This window comes from Cupressus sempervirens, chromosome 11, assembly GCF_028749045.1.
Source record: "Cupressus sempervirens isolate cs-2001-9-10 chromosome 11, ASM2874904v1, whole genome shotgun sequence".
Taxonomy (NCBI): Eukaryota; Viridiplantae; Streptophyta; class Pinopsida; order Cupressales; family Cupressaceae; genus Cupressus; species Cupressus sempervirens.
The window spans coordinates 825,085,987-825,113,553 of record NC_143128.1 but is presented as its reverse complement, the minus strand read 5'-3'; the positions used below and the strand labels follow the sequence as shown (position 1 = coordinate 825,113,553).

The following is a 27,567-nucleotide window of genomic DNA, read 5'->3' as shown; positions in this document are numbered from 1 at the left end:
TGCATGTTAATTTACAATAACTTGTTGAATAGGAAAGTTAAAGCTTGGATGAATGAATGGTTGAATGGGCTCACTACACTTAGTGAAAAAGTTTTAAATTAGACATTTGGATCTTGAATAACTGATTCACCCCCCCTCTCAGTTATTCTAAAGAATTTCTAACAATTGGTATTAGAGCCATTTGTTGATTTAGTTTCAAGGTACTAGAAGCAGGAAGATCAATATGTCCAAAAGAGAAGTTCCCAAGCTCAACAAAGACAACTTCATTGCATGGTAAAGTCTGATGAAATTGCACCTTAGATCAATAGGTGATTATGCAAAAACCTCAATTGGAATAGAACATGTAGACCTAGTTGGACCTCTTACTACAGAAGATTTGAACAAAAGGAAGGAGCACAATTAGACAATGTTGGAGATTGCCTTTGCATTCAATTTTGTTGAATTCGATGACATCAAAGGATGTGACACTACATTCAAGATGTGGAAAGCCCTATCAAATATCTATGGAGGATATCAGAATGTTCAAAGAGCAAAGAGAGAAAGCCTTAGAGGAAAGTTTGATGACATGAAAGTGGAGGAAGGTGAAAATGCTACTCAATATGGATCTATAATTAAAGAATGGTAAGTGCAATAAGAAGCCTATTTGATGACATCAAAGGATGTGACACTACATTCAAGATGTGGAAAGCCCTGTCAGATATCTATGGAGGAGATTAGAATGTTCAAAGAGCAAAGAGAGAAAGCCTCAAAAGAAAGTTTGATGACATGAAAGTGGAGGAAGGTGAAAATGTTGCTTAATATGGATCTAGAATGAAAGAATGGTAAGTGCAATAAGAAGTCTAGGTGGTCAATTGGAAGAAGAGACTATTAATAGCAAATTCTTGAGAACTCTGGTCTCTATCTATGCTATTAAAGTTTTAGCCATCCAAAAGTTGAGGCGTGTACAAAGAAACACACTAACCTTTGAAGGAATAGTAGGAAGACTTACTGCATTTGAATTGTTCAACTTTGACAACTACAAACATGAGAAACTTGAATATGTTTTCAAGGCCAAACTGACATTGAAAGATACTAAGGAGGTGACATCAAAGAAGAAGAATAGAAAATGAAAACATGCATCCAGTGATAGCGGCATAGATGAGGAAGATGTGGATCAATTGGAAGCACTATTGGCTAGGAGATTCCATAGAGGCAAAGGTAAATTCAAAGGTAAGCTCCTTGTCATATGTTTTAATTGCAATGAAGTGGGACATATTGTTGCAAGGTGTACACAAAAGAAGAACTACAAAGAAGGAAACAAGTACAAGAACATAAGAGAAGATGATAGCAGAGATTACAAGGACAAAGGCAAAATATGCTACATTGTTGAAGAAGAATATGATGAGAATGATGATGAAGTAATCCATGCGACCATAAAGGATGAATCAGATGAAGATGAAGCAATAACATTGGTAACCTATGTGAACAAGAATGACAGGTGGATCGTAGACAATGGGTGCTTACATCACATGACAGTAGACAAGAGTAAGTTCATTACCTTTACTCAATATGATGGAAACAATGTTAGATTTGGTAATGATGCTCCATGTCAAATCAAAGGAAAATGTTCAATTAAACTTATAGAGAAAATTTCATGTGATAATGCATACTATATTGAAGGATTGAACTACAACTTGTTAAGTGTATCACAGTTAGACAATGTTGTCATAGTTGCATAATTACTAAAAGAATATAAGGAGATGGTTTAAAAGGTGGTTTGGAAGTTATAACCAACCACGAACACTATAAAAATGGTATGGTCGAACCAAAGCATTAATGGAAGGAAAGAGATACATTTGAAACAAATTTGGTGAAATTGTGAGTTATTCTAAATATTTTTAACAAATCAAAATTTCTAACTTTATATAATTTATTTTAAAAAGATATTAAATCACTATATATTTTAAATAAGATAATAAATAATATATTACATTTTCTTAAATTCATATACTAAGCCTTAATTTTTTAAAAATTAATATAAATATATAAATATAAGAAGAAAAATAGGAAAATTCTCATATAATTAAAAATATTATTTATTATTTTCTATTAAGCATGAGGAGATCAACAAAAATTACATTGCAAAGTATAAACGAGAACCAAAGCCTCACACTGAGAATATTAGAGTAGCATAATCAACATGTAAAGTATCATAACAAGCAAAAAGATCCAATTACTACAAAAACTCTTTATAAGAATCCACCCAAGTAGGAAGGCAACTACTATTGTATCCAGTTTCTCCACAAATTCTATTAGTTTTAGCCAATCAAATATATTTATTTTTGAATAACAAAAATCTTTCTAAAGTTTTTTTATTTAATTATACATTTTATATAGGATAGAAATTATATGATTGATTCAATACTTTTGGTGTTATAATAGGAACCCTTTTTCGTGAGTTCTCATATTGCATTTTAAGCAACCATATTTTTGTTATATAGAAACTGTAATAAATAGCAATGAAATTAATCTATTATTCATTCTAATGTAAATTAATTTTTTATTATTTATTCAAAAATTTACTATAAAAAAATTTAAACAATTAAATCTTAACGAACAATAAATTAACTATTGAATGTAGTGAACCTTTACATCTTAATTCTATTTAATTAATACAATATATCTACAAACTTTTATTAATTTACCTATCAATATAAAATATAAAATCTATTCTATTCTATTAACTATAACTACATATAATACATATACTCTATTCACTATAACTAAACCACAAGTACATGCCAGCACTTGTTTATAATAAATCTTAATAGTTCATGCATTATATTTGATAATTTTATGTAATTTAGCCTCCGAATCCTTTGCTTAGCCCTGCTAAACTCGAAATTTGAAGTGCTGAAAAGTCTTCCCATTTATTCGAAACCCGTAAAACCGGCGTCCAAAACAATTCTTAATACCTATTTATCAAATACTGTAAGAATGCTGGTTTATAAATGGTTTTAAGCCGCGGCGCTAAGAAAGCGGCAAATCGCAGGGACGTAGAGGTCCAGGTGGAAGACAGCGGGGATTCGAGCCTTTGACCAACGGCAAACACCCCGAACTCACATCTTCTACTATTATAGCTAGGGCAGGCGAAGAAAGTCGATTTACTTTCACAAACCTCTCGGTTTTCCTTCTCTTGCCCTTTGGAGGGGAAGGGCAATACGTTCACATTCCCTGTAGAGGGTTTGTTCTCTTGTTTATGGAACCCAAGTGAGACGCCATCGCTGATGTTATGAACATAAAAAATCAAGACTTTCTGGGGGAGTGAGAAGGTCTGTCTTTGCAGCAGCAGAAAATTGAAGGTGGATGGAGTCCAGGAACGAGCCTGTGGATGACCAGGGAGCTCCCGATTCGTGGGAGCTGGCCGATTTGGATGAGAGCATGCAAAGATTGTTGCTCTCTTCCAAGACTTGCGCAAGCCACCAGGCGGATGTGTGTACGGCGCCCGAGGAAACTAATGAAAACGACATCGACATTAATGCCAGTAACGGCGTAAAGAATTCCGACCTTGAGGAGCGCATAAATCAGGTGGATCTTTTTCTCAGAGAAGCAATTCAGAACCCTCGGGAGCGTTTGTCCGGTAAGCTCTTTAAAATCTCAGTATTAGGGTTTAAATTTTTGATTGTTAATTAAAACACCCGAAATAAAGAGAAACTTTTAGGCGCTGAGCAGGGCTGGAGTTGAGGGTGGGATGTTTGGTTTTTGAATGCGAGGCTTTAAACAGGGTTTTATTATAATTTAGTGCGTTGTACGGCTTGAGAGAAATTCCATGGTTTGTTTGCTTCTTTGCTTTTCTTGCGTTTTGTGATAATTTATGACCTCCCAGCTTGTAGTATTTGATGATGGGTCTTAGGAAATACATATTTTTTGGTAGCCAGATGATTTAGAGTAACAGTTGATGTGAGAAAATATTCTAGCGACGATTCAAGGGTTATGAAAATGTGGTTTGTAAATATTGAGAGCAGCTGGAGGGGAGATTTGATGTGTAATTGCCTTACACGGTGATATAGAGTTCTTGTTGTGTAATTGCCACATGTATAACATTATAAATGTTGAGTAAAGTCGGTGTTGATTTTTTTTTACTCCAGGATACTGTTTGCTTGGTAAGACTTGGGTGAGTATATAGCTTATCTGGATAAGCTTGGGATACAATATCAAGACTATACATCCGATTCATGTCTTGCCCAAATTCATTACTTCTCACAAAATGTATCTATCTACTGGGTCTGTGGGCTGGCTTGTACCAGCGAGGGGTGTTTGATCCTGGATTACACTTGAAGACATTTAATGTTCAGTAAATCTCACCACAGGCCAACTGGATTAGAGAATCATTTGATCCTAGGTCACACTAGTGAATGTTCATGCTCATCACCATTTTTAACTGGTGGGTTATGGGGCGCTTTAGTGTCTCTGGGGTTTGATTTTGCTCACAGTGGTAGGGGTGTAACATACACCTAGGATCTGAGCAAATATAATGCTGTATCGAAGGGTAGTGCAATTTTGACTTGTTCATGTGCAAGTTTGAATTTGTAAATGGAAGATGCATAGAATTAAAAAAATAATAAATATGTCTATACTAATCTTGACATGATATTTAGCTCGTCATTAGCATTAACATTTGTCAATAGTGGTTAAAGGCTTTACTAAATAGAGGCCACACGTTTTAAAACCCCAAGATCTTGTTGGGAGTTCATGTCATGCGAGCTCTTGGCCTCTCTTGCTTTATTTTATATCCATCTTTGGAAGAAATAATGAAATCACTTTCATGATCAATCTTCAGAATTGCAATTTTGACCTGTTTATGGTGTCTTCATGAGACTTTCCATATTATCTTTGTTTGCCCTCAAAGCCTTATTTTGCAGTAATATTTTATTTTAAAGCTCTTCCGGATAAGGAAGAATTTTGGATATCGCCTTTGTGCAGAAGTAATTGTTTTAAAAACCTAATGGAATACTGTTTGTTCTATATGGTGCTCAAGGTTTGTTTTCAGTGCAGGTTAGATAGGCTCCAGTTTTAAATAATTTTTTATTTTCACTGAAAATTACATTCACAGCTTTGGTGGTATCACAGAAAGCTCTTTAGTGTGTGGTGTTCAATATGTGGGGGAGCTCATATCATCAGATGATTAAAAACAAGGAAGCAAAAACTTATTATTTACACCAAGATGCAAAGTTGCAGAGTACTTGGGGTGAATTTTTAAAAACTTGAGAATTTTTCCACTAAAAACTAGCCATGAAAGCCTACTGAGTTTTTATCAAGTACTTGGCAGTTTTGTGGCATAAACTCAGCTTCATGAAAAAAAGACAAAGATGTGTCCAAAAATTGTTGCCGCCTCATCACGGCTGCCCCTCAAGCCCATTAGTGTCTTCACTCCCAAACCCCCACCAGTTAGTGGGATCTCTTGAATATAAGAAATTTGATTATGATTAGGGGTTCTGGGAGTGCAGAACAACCAAAAATGAGAAGTTTGATAACTAATTCTGTCTCTATCATAATATCATTAATTGATGAAATTTCATACTGTTCATATTGTAAAAATTTGCCAAAGGCAAAGAATGAAAATGCCAAAATCTAGGAGCCCAATGAATAGTACGAAGTGAGAGACAAAATGATATGATCAATTGATTGGATTCAATAATGAAATATAATGCCCCAGTGATTTACAAGGAAGATATGCTTGAACATATCCCAATGGTTTACAATGAAGATATGCTTGAACATATAGGAAATGCATTATAAGTAGAGATATGCAAGTGATAATTGATCACACTAGGGGTGAGTACATGTTCACCAGAGGTGGATCATCCTCCATTGTATAACACAATTTGTAACGATGGCATGATGATGATTGCGATAAGAGCACTAAAAGTGGGATCTCACAGGTAAAGAGGTATGAGTTAGTGGATTTCTACTACATGTGCTAAAATCTAGGTTGCTGGTTTGGATTTGTAGGTGCAAGTTCAAGAGTCAGATTCGAAATTCGTTCATTTTTTTTGGGTGGGTTTGAATTTGTTTTGGTCCATACAAAAACATGTTTTTAAAAAATATATGTTTGTATGTACATGTATATGTGTATAATGCAGCAATAAATAAGTTCTTACACCACTATGCTAATAGTAAAACAATGTTGCAAAATACACCACCATGCATATGTATATATATGCAGCAGCAAATAAGCTCATACATTGCTATGCTATTAGTAAAGAGACATTGCAAAATACACCACCATATATATTAATGTTTTAGTCCAAATGAAATTTCTTACTTTTTAGTTTTTTGGTCTTTTAAGTGGTCTTTTTTAGGATTGGAGGGTTGGATTGAGCAATATAGAGCCAAAAAACTTTTACAAAGTCCAAATACCATTTATTGGCCAAATTTGCTTGTGTCTTACCGCAGAAATGCAAATTTGTCATAAAAATGGTAAAATTGGTGCTGAGTTTATTTGATAGAATTTGGGCAGATTTTGGAAGTCTGTGACATACTTTGTAGGTTTGCGGCAAACTTTTGCAATAATATGATATGGACTAGACTTTTGCAAGAATTGGAATAGACTTTGGTGTTGCCAGGGAAGAATTTGGTAACATAGGCTAAAATAAAATACATGACAACTGTTATGAAAATACATAAGCCTAAGTAAATGTAAGTAAAGTGTAATTATAATTAATTAACTACACCGCCACACCCCTTAAGTGCAACCAAGGGGAATGCACTTAAGCTTACAATGCTAGATGACATTGCACGATGGGTCCCAACTACTAGGCTACTAGGCCATGCTAGGTAAACATGTACAATATGCAACACCAATATATATGCTATCTCTCATAAAGAAGAGGAGGGAAAGCCTCGTGGGAAAAGCCCTTCCCCATGATGCATGGATGGATTGAGTAAATGAGACCCTCTATTATGGCACATCATCATGCATATACAATCAAGAATCCTCCCATATGAAGGAAACAAGGAGACATGATATTCTCCTCGTAAGAAATAATCTCCTTCAAGGAGAGTGAGTGCTTGAAGGCAAAACATAGTGCAATGCCTACAAACAACATTTTTCCCCTTAGGAAGAAGATACACTCAGTATAGATGCAAGAAGGCTTCCCATTGTGGGATGAAGGAAGGGGAATTGTCCTAATGAAATCTTTAAAGTGTGCTCATGTGTTACCATGTCTTTGGTTGATGAAGATGCTATGAACTAATCAGGAAGATACCCAATAGAAGGTGTGACAAGCAAAGAACCAATGGTAGTTGATTGCGTACAATCTCTAAATATAAAGACATCTCCCCAAAATGGGAAGTAGGAAGAGAGACAAAGTAGCCCCCCCAATGCAGAAGGTACATATACCCATGAAAGATGCTCCTAGATCAATGTTAAATTGCACTAAGAAAATTAAATGATGTTCCTCCCTTTAGGAAGAAATTATGCCATAGATTGTATCAATGAATCTTCCCTATTCTCGAGGAAGAATCCATGTTGTAAGCATTCGGTGCACGTGCAATTGCCAGTTGCAAAACAAAGCAAAGTGGACTTCTGATTTCAATGATTATAACTATCAAAATAAGGCTATAGCAGACTCAAACAGATAAGACACAAGATCACTGAAGGATCCAACAAATTACAAGTGCCAAAAAAAGTCAAAACAGACTATTTTTTGCCAAAATAAGCTTATAATCTGATAAATCTGCATATTTCTTAAAAAATATCATAGATTGTATCAATGAATCCTCCCTATTCTTGAGGAAGAATCCATGTTATAAGCATTTGGTGCATGTACAATTGCCAGTTGCAAAACAAAGCAGAGTGGACTTCTTATTTCAGTGATTATAACTATCAAAATAAGGCTATATGATGCAGAGCCCTCTGTATTTACCTCCAAGGAACCTTAGTTCAACTCAAAGGCTTCACAATAGGCTGGTACATCCTCAAGGAACCAAGAACATCTCAAAGATTTCAATAGAGAACCTGACATTTAGGCAATTAAGACATCATCTCCATTTGATACAATCTGATTTCTATAGACGAGTAAATTACTCATAACTTTCAGTCTTGACATGTTCTTGCAAAACCCTTTGGAGGAGTTGTTCCAAATCTTCCCTTCTAAAACATATCCAAAGCTAAGACTAATCCAATAAAAAAATTACAAATTATGTGCTCTAAACCAAGACCCATATTTTCTGTTATAAATCAGAAGCAAAACCAGTAACCTTTCCTAGGGCATTCCATATCTCAAAATGATTCCAAACTAATTTAGACTTGAACTTATATGAGTCTAGTTCCATAATTTGTAAGCCATTGGTTTATCCAATACATAAATCATTTTATAAGATAACATCTTTTCCTGTACCTTCAATGGAAATTATAAAAAACCAGTATTCACTCAAATACCTATAACTTACACAAATCTAAATGAACACGACTCGAACCAATTGGAAATGAAAGATAGTTCATATATCTTTCCAATGAATACAATTAGAGTTCCAAATTCATCCAATTGTGGCCGTACCAAACTTTTCAATCTGATTGTAGTTGGGCATTCTCAAACTTGAAAATAACACCGTTTCCCAAAACTTGCATAATTCCTTCATTTCTACATGAAATAAATCCAAACCAAATCCAAAAGAAAGGTTATTGACTACTCTATCCAGATATACAGATTTTACATGGTTTCCAGGCTGTACATAGCCGTACAAGACCTGGAACCAACACTAAAACTGAAAAAATCAATCAAAATAACAACTCACAATTTCACCAAATTTGTTTCAAATGTATCTCTTTCCTTCCATTAATGCTTTGGTTTGACCATACATCCATTTTTATAGTTTTTGTTGTTGGTTATAACTTCCAAATCACCTTTTAAACCATCTCCTTATATTCTTTTAATAATTATGCAACTATGACAACTTTTATGCACTTTATGCATTTTCACATTACAACTTTTGTATAAACCCAACATAAACCAAAATAATGACTCTAATGAATTTAGATCTCTCACATTAAGATTTTTAAACTCCATTTTTATTTTACTTTAGGTGCTGGATCCAACAAAGTACAAGCGCCAAAATAAGTCAAAATAGACTATTTTTTGCCAAAATAAGCTTATAATCTGATAAATCTGCATATTTCTCAAAAAATATGCAGTTCAAAAAAATTACACATAAAAGTGTGTTTATTGGTTTTTTGATGCAGGACATATTAGTATTTGTAGTGACAACTAGAGTGCTATTTGTTTAGCAAAGAATGTCACTTTCCATGCTAGAACAAAGCACATTGATGTACAATATTAATTTGTTCATGATATGGTGGAAAATGGAAAGGTGAAGTTGGAAAAGGTTGCTACTTTGGAGAATATTATAGATGCATTGACAAAGCTAGTGAGCACTAAGAAGTTCAGATGGTGTGTTGATTCTATGGGGCTTGGGGCGTATCTTGTGATACAATGACTCCTGTTAGGTCTTTGTCAAGTGGGAGATTGTTGGGATAAGGTGAATCAGCCTTATCACATGTTGATGTGATTTACTGTTTTATTTACTCTTTAGAAATTGTTTCCTCTTGTACGAAAACTCTATATGTACAAGGCATTGTTGTAGAGAATCATGAGACAGAGAGAATTGTTTGCAGGCATTGTTTTGCTGCCGGAATTATTTTGGATTTAGATGTTACAGCTGATTACTCTTGGAGAGTTGTGGCTATGGAGATTGTATTGTAACTTTGTTGCGGATAATACAATTGGGTTTGGCTTTGTAGTGGTTGGTTTTTTCTTGAAAGCGTTTCCCACGTATATCTGGTGTTTATGTGTATAATCCATTTTCTGTATGTGTTTATTTAGCTTGCAATAGTTTAAGGTTTTGTGAGATCAATTTCAGCATCATCTCTCCTGTTAGAACAGGAGGGAGCGGCGCAAAATCATAGCTCTTTGGAGCTGGAGGGATACTAGCCAAACAGTCTTGTTGGACCCTGATGTCTTTATACTTTGGATGTGTGATCTGTTTCTTATTAGGGAGGATGACACTATTTTGGCCAAAATGGTAATTCTGGTTTTGGGTTCTGCTCAATAGGTTTTACTATGTATATTTCTCCTCTTGGATGTTAGTATTCTGGTACAGTTAGGGGAAGATTTTTGACAGAATATATCATTGTCCCTAGTTTTGATATGTATATCTGTAATAGAAGTGATAGCCCTGTTCCTGTATTTATGGTAAGGGCTGCAGGCGATATATAATTTGGGGTTTGTTTTGTGTCTCGGACTTGGAACTTTGAAGTTTTTTGGGCTGGAATGGGCTAGTTTGTGATGGTGAATTTAGGTGTGTTTTACTGCATCCTTCTTTTGTACTGTCAATTGCTCATATGTGAAACAGAAAAACAAGAAGAATATTGATCAGGAGTAGAAAACATAGATTCAACAGAGATATCGATCAGCATCAGAAACATAAAACCAGCAGCAATGAGTGCCATCAGTTGGAAGAAGATCATACAGAGATCCTCAACTAACATTGAGCAAGGGTAGAGGGTCATCCTAGGAAGGGACATTATAGATAATCAAGGGTAGAGGGTCATCCTAGGAAGGGACATTATAGATAATCAACACCATACCAAGCCACACCATTATTGGAATCAGAATTAGATCATAGAGTAAGTCAGATTGATGAGGATCAGTAGCAGACATTATTACATCTTTGTGCACTACTTGTATAATGAGACACATCTAGAATCACAAATATATTGGAACTTCTACAATGGGTATCATTATTGATTTGAGGATATAGAAGATATAGTGGTATATTTTCATTTGCATCCATCATTTAAAGAATTCTTGTAATAGGACATAATCATCTTCTTTCTGAGTAATTAATCATTTGATATCATCATCTAACTCACTGATTGATTTATTAAACCCTTGGCATAATCATTTGGTGGCCACCAAGCACTTAAATCAGATTGGAAATCAATATAATAATCCTTAATACAAAGGATAACAAATTAAAGAATTAGATACAAAGAATTCTCTTGCCATTCAAGGAAGTAGGCAAAACTCTAAAAAAATATTAAACGGGACATTACAGCAGCATTATTTCTGATCTTTAAAATCTGAAAAACTCCTCATGGCTGCTTGAAGGTTGTGTTTGCCTATTGCTTTAACAACTTCATTATTGTATGTTTTTGGCACAAAGTTGCTTGTTGCCAAGAGCCTTGGCTCTTCTACCTTGAAGCATTGATCATATTTGAAAGGAAATGCTTGATGAACAATTTATTATGTTTGTACCTTGCATACTTCTTGTATGGCTTTGAGTCGATTGCAACAATTATGTGCTCAACGTGATATGACACAATGTAGGACTTGTATGGTTGAGTGCAAATAGGTTGGTTATTATAGTTGCACATTTAGAGAAGCTTTGATCTCCATCCTTCTAGTGAGAGATGTATGGTATTCTGTAATCTTAATTGAACTTCTTTGCGGCCTTATAGATAAGGAGTCATTCTTGATTCTTCATCTCATGTTTGGGGAGGCCTTCCTCTGTTGTGACATTGCATTCTGGTTGCACACTCAGGATACATTTGCGTTTTCACTTTTAATGATTGGTGAAATATGTAAATTGACAACCACTCTTTTGGATTTTCTTACATTCATAAGCCTCCTAAATTGTTCTATAAGACTTGCTATCAACAACCATATAAATTTCCTTGATTTGTTCATCATAATGGTTCGCTAATCTATATATTGCTTTCTTAATCTTTTGATAGGATTGTGAAATGTGGAACCTTTTTATTTTCTCTAGGGTTTGCTAGAGATTTCCTAAGACACTTTTAGTTTCCAATTTGCTATGGCATTCTTTTGAATTGCATTGACACATATCCTTGAAGCTCTTATTTTGATATTATGTTGCATTTCCTTTGCATAATTTGAGTCTGATAAGCAGTGCTTGAAACTCATACGTATTGTTTTTGGTGGTTCAATTTCTTCAAAATTCTTCATATGAGTTTCCTATATTTTTGGTTTATGCAATTTGTTCTAAAAGCTTTAGAGTTTCCATGTGAGGAATTGTTAAAATTTAATTTCAAATGACACTGTTTCTTCGATCAATCTAATTCAGACTTGCATGTGCTAATCATATGCTTCACAAGTTTCCTTGTAATAACCTTGAGCTTAACAAGGAGGGAACCCTCTACAACTTGCATTGATCCTAATTATGAGATCTATTAACTATTGTGGTATTATAGGATTATTGTTCTTCATTCCTTGCTTCCAAGGAAGCCTTCCCCTAGTTGATTTCATTCACTATATGCATGATGACATATAGACAACTATTGCTAAAATGGCAATTTTTATAATTAGTATCTTCCTTCAATGAGATAGCTATCTTCCCTTTAACAAATTTGATTGAGACTAGTATGTGCTAATAGTTTCCTCACATAGTTTGGTAGTTTGTTTCTCATTGCTCCTTTGAACAGAGGAATAACTAGGTAGTTATAGGAAATACTTATCTTGTGGGCATCAAGTCAGGACACACTTGTTGGTGATGTTTTTATTGTGCAAAAGAAAACATGTTAAAGAAATAGCTTGGTTAATAATTTGTTTGAACATTGTGACATGTCTATATTCAAGGCGCTTTTGGTCTTTCTAGCTTTAATCTTTTGAGATCAACCTTTAGTGGATGGTGTCATCCATAGTTATAGGTGAGTAAAGATAGACAAACCTCGTGCTACTTGAACACCTTTCCAAACTTTTCATAATACAATTGCATTGATATATCTTTGTAATGCCTCAATTGTGGTAGAAAATAGGACGGGTTAGATTTGGTTTCCTTGGCATTTACCTTTACTAGCTCCAATGAAGTTGTTTCCCATTAATCAACCAATGGGAGAACTTTGGCATAGAAATGTAGCTTCTAAATCTAACCCATCCATTTTTTGTAAAAACCAAACTCTCCTAAGTTCTTTGTTAAGAATCTCTAACTAGCTTTATAATATGATTTACTTATGGCCAACATTTGGTGAGTAAGAATAGACAAACCTCATGCTACTTGAACTCCTTTCCAAACTTCTCATGTTGCAATTGTATCGTATAGACCTTTGTAATGCCTCAATCGTGCTAGAATATAGGAAGAGTTCGATTAGGTTTCCTTGGCATTTACCTTTACTGGCTTCAATGAAGCTATTTCCCATTAATCAACCAATGGGAGAACTTTGGCATAGAAACATAGCCTATAAATCCAACCCACACATTGTTTGTAAAAACCAAACTCTCCTATGTTCGTTGTTTAGTATCTCTAACTAGCTTTGTAATATGATTTACTTATGGCCCATTATTGCCATGCTACTTTTGATAAGTAGAAAATATCAAGTGAATTGCTTCATCTGTGATGATGTTGCGATTTGTGATTGTTTTGCTTGTTGCAATTTCACTTTGTTACTCTTAAATTACTCTTGTTAAAATGGGTTTGAGCCTATTTGCAATCATCTTATAGACGATTTTGAAATCATAGAGAGATTTTGAAGGGAGTTTTGTTTAGATTCAACACAATATTGGTTGTGTTAATATCTTTTAATAACTTCCTTGATTTTCCAAAGTTCTCAATTGCTTTCCATAACTTCTTTTTTGATTATACTTAATCATGATGATTTAATTTGGGAACCATTGGAGACTTAAGCCTTGTTTGGATGGAGCTGGGGCACCATTGTTTTCACTTCCTCCTCATAGATATGCACCACTAGCATTGAGTTATTCCAAGTGCTCCACACTAGAATGTATTCAAGCAATCTAGTTTAGTACATCCAACCAATCACCTTCAAGCTTGCTAACTAGCATTTAATTGTTGCTCGTAGAGAGCTACAAAAGAATTTATTTGAGCAATCTATCTTGGTTTGTTAAACTAATCACCTTCAAGTTTGCCAAGTAGTTTGAGAAGTTCACTACTAATGCCCTGAAGCTTAACAAGGAGGGAATTGTTCATGATTTGTGTCAATCCTATTATGAGAACCATGATCTTTTGTGGCATTGTGGAAGTATAGTTGTTTTCACCTCTTGCTTCTAGTGAAGTCTCTTGTGAAGCCTATGTTGATTTAGATTTCCAAAAGACCACTTTTTTCAATGAGATCTAATTATATTGTTGCTCCCAACAACAATTTTCAATTCAATATTCTTTTTGGAAAATACCAATTTAACTATCTTGCTTATTTGACTGTCATAGTTATATATTGATTATTAATAGCATTATATATTTGTGCTATTTTCTAAGTTATTAAGTTCTTCCCTCAGGGTGGCAATAATATTGGCAAGGACATTTCTTAGCTGGTTCAAGATGCCCCTAAGTGCTCTCCCTTGACCCACAAGCATGAATTTTAAAAATGTCAAAAATTAAAAAAGTAATTTGTAAAGATTAAGCAGTAAAATGAATACATGCTTGAGCCTCGTTACATTTGTTGTTTGACAAAAAGAAACCTAGTTTCACATTGCCATTTTTGCATTTTGGAAGACTATTGGTACATTTGAAGGAGAACAATTGAAAAGTATGAGAGGAATGACTGTATTGCAGGATGACATCATTGATCTAAGGCAAGTAGTTTAATGATTTCTTTATATTGATTTTTAAACAAAATTTTTCTAATTTTCTATCGATTTTTCCAAGGCCTAGAGGTACAAATTTGTGGGATTTTCAAAATGTTTTCAAGTATTGTAACTTTTAACATATTGGAGGGTTGCATGTTTTAACTTAATTAAAAATTTTGTTGTTTTTAATAGCAATAATCTCTTTAAAATGACCACTACTTCAAGTTTATTGCATCTTGAGACAAATATTTTTAAAATATTACTAATCATCCCCTCTATAAAAATATGCTAGATGTATGAATAATTTCGAAGATGTTGGGCTTGTATTTGGAATTGTAATTATTTTAGAGTTCAAATTGGCATGTGAAAGTTCACTTGTGTGTAACAAGTTGGCATGAAATTAAAATATGTGGAGTGTGAAACAAGAAGGGTTTGCCAAAAGAATAATAAGTCATTCGTTAGATAACAAAAATAAGTTGATGGTTTGAGTCAGAGAGCAAATTAAATTCTCACCTGTTAGGAACAAAGGCATTGTTGAAGGCACTTATAGAGTCTCCTTCTTTAAAGGCACTCCAAAGTGGTAGTGCAAATAATATAATTGCATGATGCATTTATGCCAATCATGGCAACAATCAAAGATATTGACAAGAAATGGTGGCAACAATCAATGATGCACCCTGTATAGTTACATAGGTCTTGGGTATGAAAAGTTGCACACCACCTTATTGGGAGTTGTTTTTTAGCAAGGACATCACTCAAATCAAATTGGGATTCATGAATTGAAGCACGAGTGCCCATTGTTTCCCATGAATGGAAAGATTGTGAAAATTGACATTCAATAATTATTACAATTTCTCCTAGAGGGGCAATGTTTTTGAATGTGATTAATTTTGAGAGGCAAACCAAAAATGCATAACTGATTTCCAAAACCATAATAGTCCATGGAGATGGTGGGTCTACAAAATATTTTTCAAGTCCTAATGTATAATGCAAACATTGTAATTGCATGTGCTTTGGTCAAGGAAATGTATATATAAATTTTTTGGGCACATTGTACCATGCACAGAGTTGTTGAGGCAATTGACATTTAGATTGGGTGTATGTGTGTGTGTGTGTGTGTTGAAGGGGAGGAGATCTAGATGTTTGTGACCAAATGTGATTGATTTTGAGAGCCAAACTAAAAATGCATAGCTACTTTACAAAATTTCCATGGAGTCCATGGAGATGGCGAGCCTCCAAAATATTATGGATAATGTAAAAATTGCTAGGAAGCAAATGCTTTGTCTGAGGAAATGTATATAATAATTTTATTGGATGCATTGTACCATGCACAGAGTGATGCAAGCAATTGTATACACGAAGTGATGCAAGCAAATTGCACTTAGAGTGGGTGAAAAAATATATACATTGGAGGCGAGGGGATCTAGATGTTTGTGACAAATCATTATATGTCACACAAGGCATATTCAAGACTTCCCCAAATTTGTAGTTTTTTAAAGTAATCTATGCCATATTTATGCACATTTTTAATTTATCAAGTACTTTTATAACCCACAATTAGATTTTTGACCATGGATGATTTGTTGGGCTTATGAGAACTATGTTTTGAGTCTCAACAAAGCTTGTCATGAATGTGATTAAATTTATTAACACAAATTGATCATGTTTGGTAGAAATCAACAATGATATTAACTCCATGATGTGAAAAATAAATTTCAGAATAACATAGGAGAATGTCGCCAAAACAAGTTTTTTTTTAGGTGTCAAAAAATCAATTTATCATCATTGGAACAAGATGAACATATGTTTGGACCTCCTTGCATATGTATTAATCTCCATATATTATAGTATAGGGATACTTTCTCTAGCAAGGAAAACTGCACCACATAGACATAGTGAAGTTGCTGACAAGTACAATATGATATAGTGGAGAATCTTCTCAAGACTAGAATTGGTGGAAAATAGGAAAGAGTTCGGTAAGTATATCTTAGGATGAGATCATAATGCTTAGTATATGTATATTCTTCTCTTCAAGAGCAATACAAGTAACGTAATGCCCCGCTTGGAGAGCCTTGGAACAAGGATTCAATACAAGCCAAGATATATATTTTTAAACAAGTATGAATGCACACGACAACATCGTACAGAGATCATGAAGATTGCAACAAAAGACTTTACCAACAATCTCGACATCCAACAAATCTCCAAACGCTACTACCAAACCGACACACTCAACTGAAAGACGAAAACCGAAGACGACAACAAAACTTAAATTCTCAGATCTATCGGAGCATGGAAATACGAGCAATCCCAAAGGGTACTCAAATCACCAAAATGCGTCCTCCGGAAAACAATGGAGATACCCCTTGTTTTTCGCATGAGAGAATTCCAACCTACAATTTCGTGTGAGGAAGTACCCTTCCACACAAGAAAGTGCAACAAGCCATGCGAGGATTTGCCTTTCGCACGAGGAAACACGTTGGTCCAGTAGTTAAAATGCATTGCACTGGTGCTGAATTTCACGTGAGCAAGTACAAAGAGCCCCATGAAGAACTGCAATACACCACGTGAAACTTCACACTCTCATGCAAGAGAGTACAATCTCGTGTGAGGATTATCAACAACAAACAAAAAGAACAAAAGATAAAAAGGTAGGGAAATCAAATCCTCCACACCGGGGAGTATTGGATCCACAAATCGAGGCTTAGGCACTCGAACACAATAAGTGCAAGACTGAAACTGCATCTAACCATCAGAAACATAGCAGTAAAGGAAATGTATTTTAAGCAACATTGCAATGAACAAGCATAACAAAACTCATGTGCGGTTCCTCCCAACCATAATAGCATCATGACACCTCAAAGGCCCTAGCCATCCCTCGCGCGTAACATCCCAAACTGCCAATTTGATAGCCAAAGTTGTCTTATGAGGGCATCACTACTAAAGCATAATAACATCATAAGACCAAGTAAATCTAACATGCTATCAAGTAAAGCAATAGATATTCCAACTATTCAAAACACATCATCTAACGCTATGCTTTACATCATAATACAGGAATGCATCAAATAAACTAACATCATCTAAACATGATATCCATATATTCCAATGAAAGCATAAATCATACTATATCCATACACGTCGAAATTCTGAATATCACAAGTGAAACATCGAGCACTGGTTGTACTGGAATAATAGACCGTCTCTGTACATTGGTCCCCAGAAGTGGTATAGGTAGCTATGCCTCCCAACCGCTCGAAACTGATAGGTTCACTCCCGCTTTGCTGATGGGGATAATGATCCAACCACAAACACACATGAAGCAAACGTTCATGGCTAACACTCATGACATACAATAATGATGACTGAAACCAAGATCATGAGACAATGCAAGTACTACAGGTCTTGGTCAGAAACTCATTGGATAACTATGTAGGGGCTGACAACATGGAGAGTTGCTTGGCATCGGAAAGGCCAAGCTCGGTACTGTGTGGATTCAACTTCCCAAAGGAAGGCTCTCACATTATGTCTCCTTTTACTTGTTATCACTTGTTGGAATTTCTTCACTCCAACCTATTGGGCAATGGTCACCAGGCTGCGAGTTAGAAGCCCCCTCCATGGTGCTACCCTACCCTACCCTACCCATGCTCAGCTAATGATGAGTGACCGTAGGCATGCATATTCCCAACCCAACCCCAAATGATCATAACTCCACTGAAGTACAAGCGGGAGATCAGGCCTTGCAAGTTACTCGACAAATGCACGCGCACGTGCTCGTGTGCTGCACCACCATCATGAAGATCATAACACAAGGACTGGATGTGAATACAAGCAAATTCACACTCAATCGAAAGCTCAGGAGGACAGATGCGACAATTATCCCAATGCAACATAAAAGTGCAACAATGGTCTGATTGACATCCTATGGATAATCCAAGTCCACGAGCAACATCATGCCAAAAAAACTTGAGAAAATTGGGCGAGACACAAATCGAGTTTAAAACCTCAAAACTCGAAAACTTTGAAATAAAAACCCATTTGGTCTTTGGGCACAAAAGCCACAAAATTCCAATAAAGTCCAGGTTTGGACATCGTATGCAAAAAACGGCCAGCATAACGGTGCGAAACCCCAAACCTTTATCCTTAAAGTTGGGAAAACATTCATACTCAACTAATCGGGTAGAACCAACAATTAGAGACAGAGGGGAACACTAGTTCTTAGCCTCCTACCTAACAACTACCAGAAATGGAAACAAAAACAAAGCTGAAACATGAAAATGAGAGAGCCCTACTTGGCAGCCAAAAGGGCTAAAACAGAAATCAGCCAGAGAAAATAAATATCTTGCCGAAATTGCTGAAAGTTGAGGCAAAGCAAGGTCTCCCCAAGTTAGATCCAATGAGACCAATCTCGTGAAGATCCCACGCTCGTAGCTCTCACAACGAACAGAAACGCAATCCTCCAGAAGAGGATTTTGGAAAAAGCTCTCAAATTTGTAATTTGCAAAAGTGAGAAGCGAGGAATAAATTTCCTCTTTGGATACTTATTCACTTTTAGAGTGAATAATTGATTAGGGTAATTAACTAGGAAACCTATTTAAATCCCGAATCAACCCAAAAAAAAATAGGCTATTCCAAATAATTGGAATTCATCTATGGCAAAGCTGCCAGAAATTCAAATCAGATAAAATAAAGCTCGAAAACCCAAAATCACAGAAATTCCTTATCACCCTTATCAACCTTCGCGACAATGCGAACCTCCAAATGCACAGACATGGTTACAGGTCTAGTCACATAATGCAAATGAGTCCAAATTTATCAAATCACTTGAAGGTTTAATTAAAGCACTTAAATAAGATACATCAACCATACAGGAATGACATCGGTAAAATATGATGGCTGAATCACCAACTCCATGTGCCACTGCCAAATATATAATTCATGCACACTAAAACACATGATCAAGTGCAGTTGCATATAATAACATAGTCAAATCAATAAATGCATTAAATAACCTAATTTAACCATTTATTCTATTATACTGAAACAATCCATAAACGTCACTCACGTTTGTATAAAGCATAACAAAGCAAGAATGAAGTGATTAACCATAGCATTAAATCCAACACAAACATAATCAGAGATATGTACAAATACTGAATAAGCATGTATCATCATAAAACATATTGACATCTCAGAATGACATCATCATGCAAATATGATCAACTAAACAACATAGTAATCTAACATCTATGATACTGAATTCAAAGTATAACGTTTGACCCTGAGGTCATCTTAAAAGTAAAAATAACGAGTACAAGTATCTCTCGGATCAAAATAAACAAGGTACAGATTGCAAACATGAGAGGCACTACAAGGAAGATACTTGTACATAGTGGTTACCTTAATGGGCAAAGATTATTTGTTTCCCCTTATTTTAATTTTTTAACATTCTTCTTACTTACCATTCTTTTGCATTCATGATTTCTCGAGTTGTATGGATTTTCTTTATAATGTCAACAGCGTACAATTTCTTCCTTGGTTAAATCAAATGGAATTGGAGTACATATCTGCTTGTCCGCTTAGTGAAGTGTAATTGGTTGGCTTCAAAAAAAGCTGAATACGTGGTTTATATCCTTTTCTAATTTTGTCTTCTATTACATAAGTAAGTTGACTACAATGAAGGGGCAATGATGAGCAGGGATATAACTGCAGATGTGCCAACCTGGATGCATCTATTGTAGGGCTTACCAGCGCTAATGTGTAAGATAGTGAGACTAGTACTCATATACCCCTTCTGGGAGTTTTCGTCATTTACTTTTGGTACAACTTATGTTGAGTCAAGTAATGACCTCAATCTAGATCCAAATTTGTAATTGTAATGATCATCTTTTGAAGCTTGACTGTAGAATAGACATATATGATACAGTGCTTAATATTGAAATTTTGAACTACTATTGATAATTAATATTGTCTTCAGTGCTATTATTAATTAATGAATTATCAATTGATAAATAATCTTGTCTCTAGCACTATAGTTGAAATTTTGAACTACTATTGATAATTAATATTGTCTTCAGCGCTATTATTAATTAATAAAGTATCAGTTGATAAATAATCTTGTCTCTAGCACTATAATTGAAATTTTGAACTACAATTGATAATTAATATTACCTTTAGCATTATTATTAATTAATGATGAAGTATCAATTGATAAATAATCTTGTCTGTAGTACAATAATTAATTAGTTAAGTATTATACTATCAAAGGTTCAAATGTCATCGTTACTATTTGATATTTTAAATGTATTTTCAATTCTCTCTCTGTATCTCTCTCTCTCTCTATATGTATATATATATGTATGTATAAATAATTTATTCTTTCTTTATTCTTTATCAGTCTGTTTGGATAGCTGGAAGAATCTATAATAAATGTTCAGTGGTTTGCGGGGGTACTGGAGTAATGTGAAATTTATTGCTAACATCCTTATATAGTGTATTTGAGAAGTGTGAAAATAAATTGTGTCAAGCAAAGTCTATATTGAGGCTGAAAGGATCTGAATGCTCACAACTAAGCACCACATATTGCAAACCATTTTTGTTTCATTCTGGTGATTGTAGTTGTCGAAGGTTATTGAAACAATACAATTTCAATTTTTATTCTACTTTTGTAATTTATTTTTTAAAATTTAGGTATGCATTCTTCTTTGTTTTCTATCTTTTTATTTTTAATTGTTGAATGGATTTCAACAAAAATGTTTTTGAGATGACTTGTGAGGGCACAAGAGGCATTTTTTAGCATGATCATCGGCAGCTCTTTCTAGCATGATGTTGTTTTCATCAAGCCCATCATGAGCATGATCTTCTTTTTGACATGGATAATCCATGCTTGGGAGAGGTTTACAGTGACATTGGTTCAATGAAAAGCCTAAGTTCATTGCAAATGAAAAAAGGTAAGATTTTGAAAAACTCTCTGAAGAGATGCTGTCAATTCTTACTGAGCGGTGGGACAAAATGATCACTTTACCTTCTTGCCTTTGTGTTGACACAAAAGAGATCCTTAATATGCTTCTGTTAAAAAGGAGTCAGCCGAGGGTATCAAAAAGCACTTGCTAAACTCTTCCTTGATATGGAAGATGAAGTTACGATTAAGCTGATTTTGTAGTCTTCTATGTTCAAGTGTTTTAGCTCTCCAGGAAAAGTACATGAAAGATTTTGAGCAAATGGGCTCTTGCACACTTGTAAGAAATGCAAATGAGAACCTGCAACGATCAATTATTGGTTCTATATCTGTAACAAGTTGGTTAGTGTATTTGGAATTTAAAATGAGGTAGAAGGATCCTGCTTAGTGTTTATGAAGGTTTAGATGCATTTTTAGGGTTAAGAGTAGAGACAAATGCTCTGAGTCTTAGTAGTCAATGTTTTAGACCAAAACAAGGCTCCCTTTTTCTAGATGTGTTTTGTCCATGCTATGTCCAGTATGTGCGAAATGAAGCGGTTTCACTTTTTGGCAGAGCTGGTTGAGTTTGGTTTTATCTTGCAGGCCAGGATGGTCATTTAGGGGGCCTGAATTGAATTTGGGATATTAGCAGGATGACCCATTAACATAGGTTTAACTATGTAACAGTATACAGAAATAATGAGGGTTAATAAGATGCTGTGTAGATTTTTTTGAAAAGGTAGTTGTTGAACTCATGGTGAAATTCTGTGTTTAAGCAAATATGATAGTTATTTATGTGAAAAAGAAGTTTTCTATTTGACATTTTTGACAGTTACATAGTTTTTTAGCTACTGTTGATAGAATTGTAGGAAGGGCCAAATATTATCATTGAAGAAAAACATATAACTGTGTTTCAAACTGACAACAATTGCATGCAATTTTGATATGTCAAGGACTCAAAAGTTGCAACTTAGGAAACATTTATAGCGAATAACCTTGCATCACATTAAGGGCTTGTTTTCTTTCAGGAAAAAAAAGAGTCAGTTGCAAACTTTTTAAATTTACTAGAGATGCGACTAGTCAATAGCTTTATCAGAATACTTTGCACTGAATTGACCACCAGAGAACAAACACACACTCTCTCTCTCTCTATTATTCGTGCATCTGTAGCCACATGTCTCCATATCCCATCAGCTTAAGCTCTACATTCAGATAAAGTGCTCAGAAGTAAACAATTCTAATGTGTTAGCTTGCTAGGATCTTTAGGTAAAAGACGGAATGCCTCTTTATAAGTTTAAGAGAATTATTTAGTGGATGATGCTGAATATGACAACTAATTTCGTAGCATTGGGCGTGATTATCGGTATTACAACCAATTTAATTGTCTTTGATGATATTGTCCAGAGTGGCTGGTGAAGGGTAGGCATCAGGTATGATACAACTACAAAATCTCTGGTTGACTTTGAACAAGAGTAACAGAACTTGTTTTCATGTGCATTTTCAGTTAATTTGAAAACGTAGTTTTCAGGATTTATCATATTTTTGTTAAAATTTCTAATGTAACATCACATCTTGTAGGGTTTCTGAATGCGAATGATTCTGTGCAGTTAAATGAATCTTATTTTATTTTTGTTGGGGGTACAATTCCAGACTTCTGAAGAAATAACATTAATTATGATGTATTCATTTAAATTGAGTTAAGAATTGGATGAGTCATTTAGCTTCTGATATACATGTGGTAATTAACTCATATTTTTTGTTTTGTTGTTGTTCCTTAGTTCTACGAATTGAACAGGATGTTGAAAGGTTTATTCAAAATCCACGCCAGCAACAGCTTGAGTTTTCCCAATTACCCACCTCCTACCTTAGACTCGCAGCGCATCGCCTTGCTCAACACTATGGTTTGCAGTCAATGGTGGTTACAGACAGTGTTTCTTTGGATACATCTGGGACTAAGATAATTGTTTTCAAGACTAATGAGACTAGGTATCCACCCATTAGACTAGCCGATATTCCAGTGAATCTTCCACAGGATGAAAAGAACCTCTCTGTTAAGGTTGCAATTAAACAGAGACCACATAAAAATTCTCATAGCAGTGGTAATACTGGTATGAATTCTTCAAAACTGAACCATTCTAAAAGTGTTGAGGAAAGGAAAGAGGAGTACAATAAAGCTCGTGCACGGATCTTTAGCATGAATAATCCTAACCTGGCAGGTAGATCTGCTGAGGAGGAATCTGCTACATTTGAGAATTGGCAATGTTGCTCTGTTCTTACATTAAGCGAGGAGAAACCTAGTTTGGATGACTTTCGAAGTAATCATGTGAAAAGTCCATCTGACTGCTCATCTGGAAATGGTAGGATAAACAAATTAAAAGGAGAGAGGGAATCTGTTAGCAAGGTAAAGACAAACAATAGGGTTGCAATTTTTCGTGACAGGGAGACAGATCGCAAGGACCCTGATTATGATCGCAATTCTGATAGGTAAGCAAGGTTTATATTATGATTTAGTCCAATAGTCTATGGCTTCTTATATTTAGTGAGTACTGAAGGCTACTCTGATTTCAAAATTACTGTTTGTATGTATGTTGAAAAGATTTAAGATTAAATTGGTTGTTTATGTTAAACAGGTACACTCAAAGGTTTGATCCTGGTTTTGGTTTTAACATGGGACCATATAGTATGCAAGCTATGTATGCTCCTGCTGTTAATTATAACACAGAATTTCCACAGCTTGGGGCACCTCATAGGGCTCAAATGCCCATGGAACCTCCACCTCGGCCTCTTCCACAACACATGCGTAGCCCTTGGCTAAGTTCACCAAGTACAATGGGCTATGGTGCTCTGGATAATATGATGGGTCCATTCAATCCTAATCACATGGGTGCTCATTCTGCATCTGCAGTGTATATGCATTCTTCTCAATTTGGTTGCCCTCCAGCAATGGTCTATGTCCGTCCAAATGAATGCATTCAACCTTCTTTTTCACATGTAAGATATGCTATCTAAACAAGCATTGATCTTGATTCCATAATGTTAGTAAAGTGTTATTGTTCTCATTAATTAAAGATATCCTTCTTTCGCAGCCTTCCCTTCAGCAGCAGCCTGAAGCAAGTTTTGGACAAGCCCGGCCCCGCTAAGGGGCACGGGCCATGCCTGCACCTGCCAGCCAAGCATAGGGAGGTCAACTTTGTTTTCAGTTGGTTCCAACATGCTGTCTACAAGGATTCAAGTTCATTAAGTGGCTGGCAGGATAAATGCAGGCTAACACTGAGGGTGGATGGATTGCACATTGCATCAAATTCTGGTTCACATATTGTGGTACGACCAGAGCTCAACAGGCAATCCATTATCCTCAGTTGACATTGTACTTGTGCTGACATGAATATGGGGGATTACAAAAGAGCATAAATATCAATGGGCTTCGAACTGTAGTGTGTAGAAGTTATTGATGCACTCCTTGGTGGAAGAAGCATATCCAGAAGTTTGTAAAGTGGAAGCTTCTTCAAAATCATGGTAAGTTTTATCTTGTTTTTCTCATCTGTTATAAAAGGTTTTTTAAATTTAGTTTTACTGAATATCCCTGACCATTTAGTAATCGTTATACATTGGTTTATTAAACAGTGTGATACCCTTGGAGAACTCTTTCACATTTGTTACCGGATTCAACAAAACATTGTCTACAAAGGAAAAATGAAAACGAGCAGACCTGACCTGCTCAACATGCTGCAAACTAGCTAAGTGCCGTTGTCTTTTTCTGGTCACTCAATGCAAATGTGAGAGCTGTGGTGCAGTCCCCTATATCACTAAATTGGTTTTAATAGAAGATAGTTTTCTTTTTGGAGAGCGAACTCTTGTTTAGAGGATATATGGTTACATTATTTCTTAATACTTTTGCGTTATTTGTTAAAAGTAATACTGCTAATCCCTTTATGGATATAGGTTTATATTAATATAGTTATTGAAGTTAAAAAGCATTTTCTTACCCAGGCAGAAAAAGGTCATTAGTAACGTATTGGAGATATTAGATCCAGTCCTTGAGTGTTTGATGGTATCTTCTCAGTTTCTTTTGAGTTGTAAATGAATGAATGTCCTATTTTTTTTGTCAATTTATTATGTCTGGTTTAATTCTCTAACCATGATCGACAATCCTGCATTGTGACAGCGCTATTATTTTTGCTGGGAGAGTCAAATTTTATCACAACATATAAATGCAATTGTTTGCTTTCTTATATGTGTTTTTTTGGGTTGGTATATTTGGATGACGCAAATCAGCTCTCCAAGATAGATGATTTTGTTTCTGAATCTGCAATGGCTCAAAGCAACTATATTGCTACACTAGCACATCTTTATTCTTCCCCATGCATTCCTGTGATGTGGCAAAGATGTTATTTTGAATCTTTTTTTGGCTTGGAATGTGCAGATCCTAAAACAATGGAAAATGTAATTAAGGTCACCCAATATAGATCATCCTTTTACTCAAGGAATAACCTACATTTGTTCAAAGAATAAATCAAGAAATCAAAATTGCATCTGAAGTACTAGAAATGATTCAGGATCATAGAGACCTTAAAGCAGGCAAAATCAAACTTTTTTTGCCACATTAATCAATATACAATATGCTGAATAGGACTAAAAGAGTACAATATTTTTTTGTGTGATCTTTAATATTAACGTTTGGGTTTAGTTTTCATTACCTCTTGTTTATTCTTGAGGATTCCAAGTTGTCCATATGTGTAGTCTTCTGCCAACATCTGTAAAACTTGTGCACGATATGCTGCCTTGGGATATGTTGTATCAGCCCACTGTACAACTTTGCTGAAATATGCTCCTATTTATTTTTCCCTTCATCATTTAATATGGAATAGTGCTGTAATCGTTGAATTGACAAGTTCAGTAATTTCTTACAATATGAAATCCTGTCATATCCTTGTAAACCATTGAGACAGTAGAATTTTTTGCCTTCTACCAATTGTAGATTTAAAAACTATCAGAGTTAACATGTTTTTTGGAAGTTTGTGGAAAGTTATCAGTCATTATTTGCGAGTTTGTGAAAATTTATCAATGCATGTATTTTGGCACCAACCCCAATCACCTGACGATCTTCCACCAAACTGGGCAACAATCATGCCAACAAATAATGGATTCCCCCACGTCATTCAGTTGTCCCTTGTTGCCAGGCACTGACACCAACACGGGTCCTTGAGATAGTGGAAGTCATCTGGGTCACTCAGGTCAGTCATGTACTGCCTACTCGCACCAGGTTGCGACACTGCATGTATAGTCTGTTTTTTTTCGCATGGTACTAATTCTCACTATTGATATTATATCTTGTCAAATGGCAGGCAATTCCCAAACTTACTGATGTTTATAGGTGGATTGGGCCAGGTGAGAACTTGGTGCCCTTAATTATGGCTTTAGTTGTATTTTGGCATTCATCTTTCCTTATATCTCCTTTTATTAATAACAAGATATATCTTAATATGACCAAGATATGACTAAAGCGAGCAACCAAAGTATCCATGTCCATGGCAAGAATAGACGTGTAAATAAAAAATTGAAAGTTCAATATATTGGGATCATTCAGGCTGTACACAAGTATGCCTTTCAAGTTAATGAAAATATTTTTGCCATTGCAACAAGGTTTAGGTTATGCATGCTACCAAGGGGTAAAACAGTATATGTTGAAAATCAGGACCTAAATTTTATTTACGGGGAAAATATAGTGGGAGCAAATGAAAATATTTCAACTCCAAATGGGTAAAAGGCTCAAGGGATATGGTGTAGTGTCAACTTTTGATAGTCACGTCTTGCGAATACAGTTCGTTGATGCTATATTTGCCAACATCAGTCACATGGCACATTGAAAATGCAAAGATAGCAACATCAGTAGATCTTCCATGCGATATGTCAATTTAATAATATATCTATAACAGTTCACTCAACTTGGGAGGTTACATATTTGAATACGTGTTTTGAACTGATCTGTGGAGGATCCAGGTGGATTTTGGATCACATCTTTAGTGATTATTGGTTTGTGGGTTGCAT

The 27,567-nt window shown here is 35.2% G+C and overlaps 1 protein-coding gene across 1 annotated transcript; it reads left to right on the top strand.

Annotated features, from left to right (window-relative positions):
• The first annotated feature begins 3,145 nt into the window (after positions 1–3,145).
• On the top strand, positions 3,146–25,496 carry LOC149532107 (uncharacterized). Its single transcript, XM_089811544.1, has 5 exons — positions 3,146–3,619; positions 23,298–24,003; positions 24,150–24,510; positions 24,606–25,035; positions 25,144–25,496. The coding sequence occupies exons 1-4, from the start codon at positions 3,346–3,348 to the stop codon at positions 24,657–24,659; spliced, it is 1,395 nt and encodes a 464-aa protein (XP_089667670.1). The 5' UTR covers positions 3,146–3,345; the 3' UTR covers positions 24,660–25,035; positions 25,144–25,496.
• The last annotated feature ends 2,071 nt before the right edge of the window (positions 25,497–27,567 follow it).

Excerpts from the sequence above, each read along its gene's own strand:
- LOC149532107 (XM_089811544.1), top strand. The coding sequence starts at position 3,346 with ATGGAGTCCAGGAACGAGCCTGTGGATGACCAGGGAGCTCCCGATTCG. Across the intron at positions 3,620-23,297 it reads CCCTCGGGAGCGTTTGTCCG|TTCTACGAATTGAACAGGAT; the intron begins GTAAGCTCTTTA and ends GTTGTTCCTTAG. Across the intron at positions 24,511-24,605 it reads TTCAACCTTCTTTTTCACAT|CCTTCCCTTCAGCAGCAGCC; the intron begins GTAAGATATGCT and ends CTTCTTTCGCAG.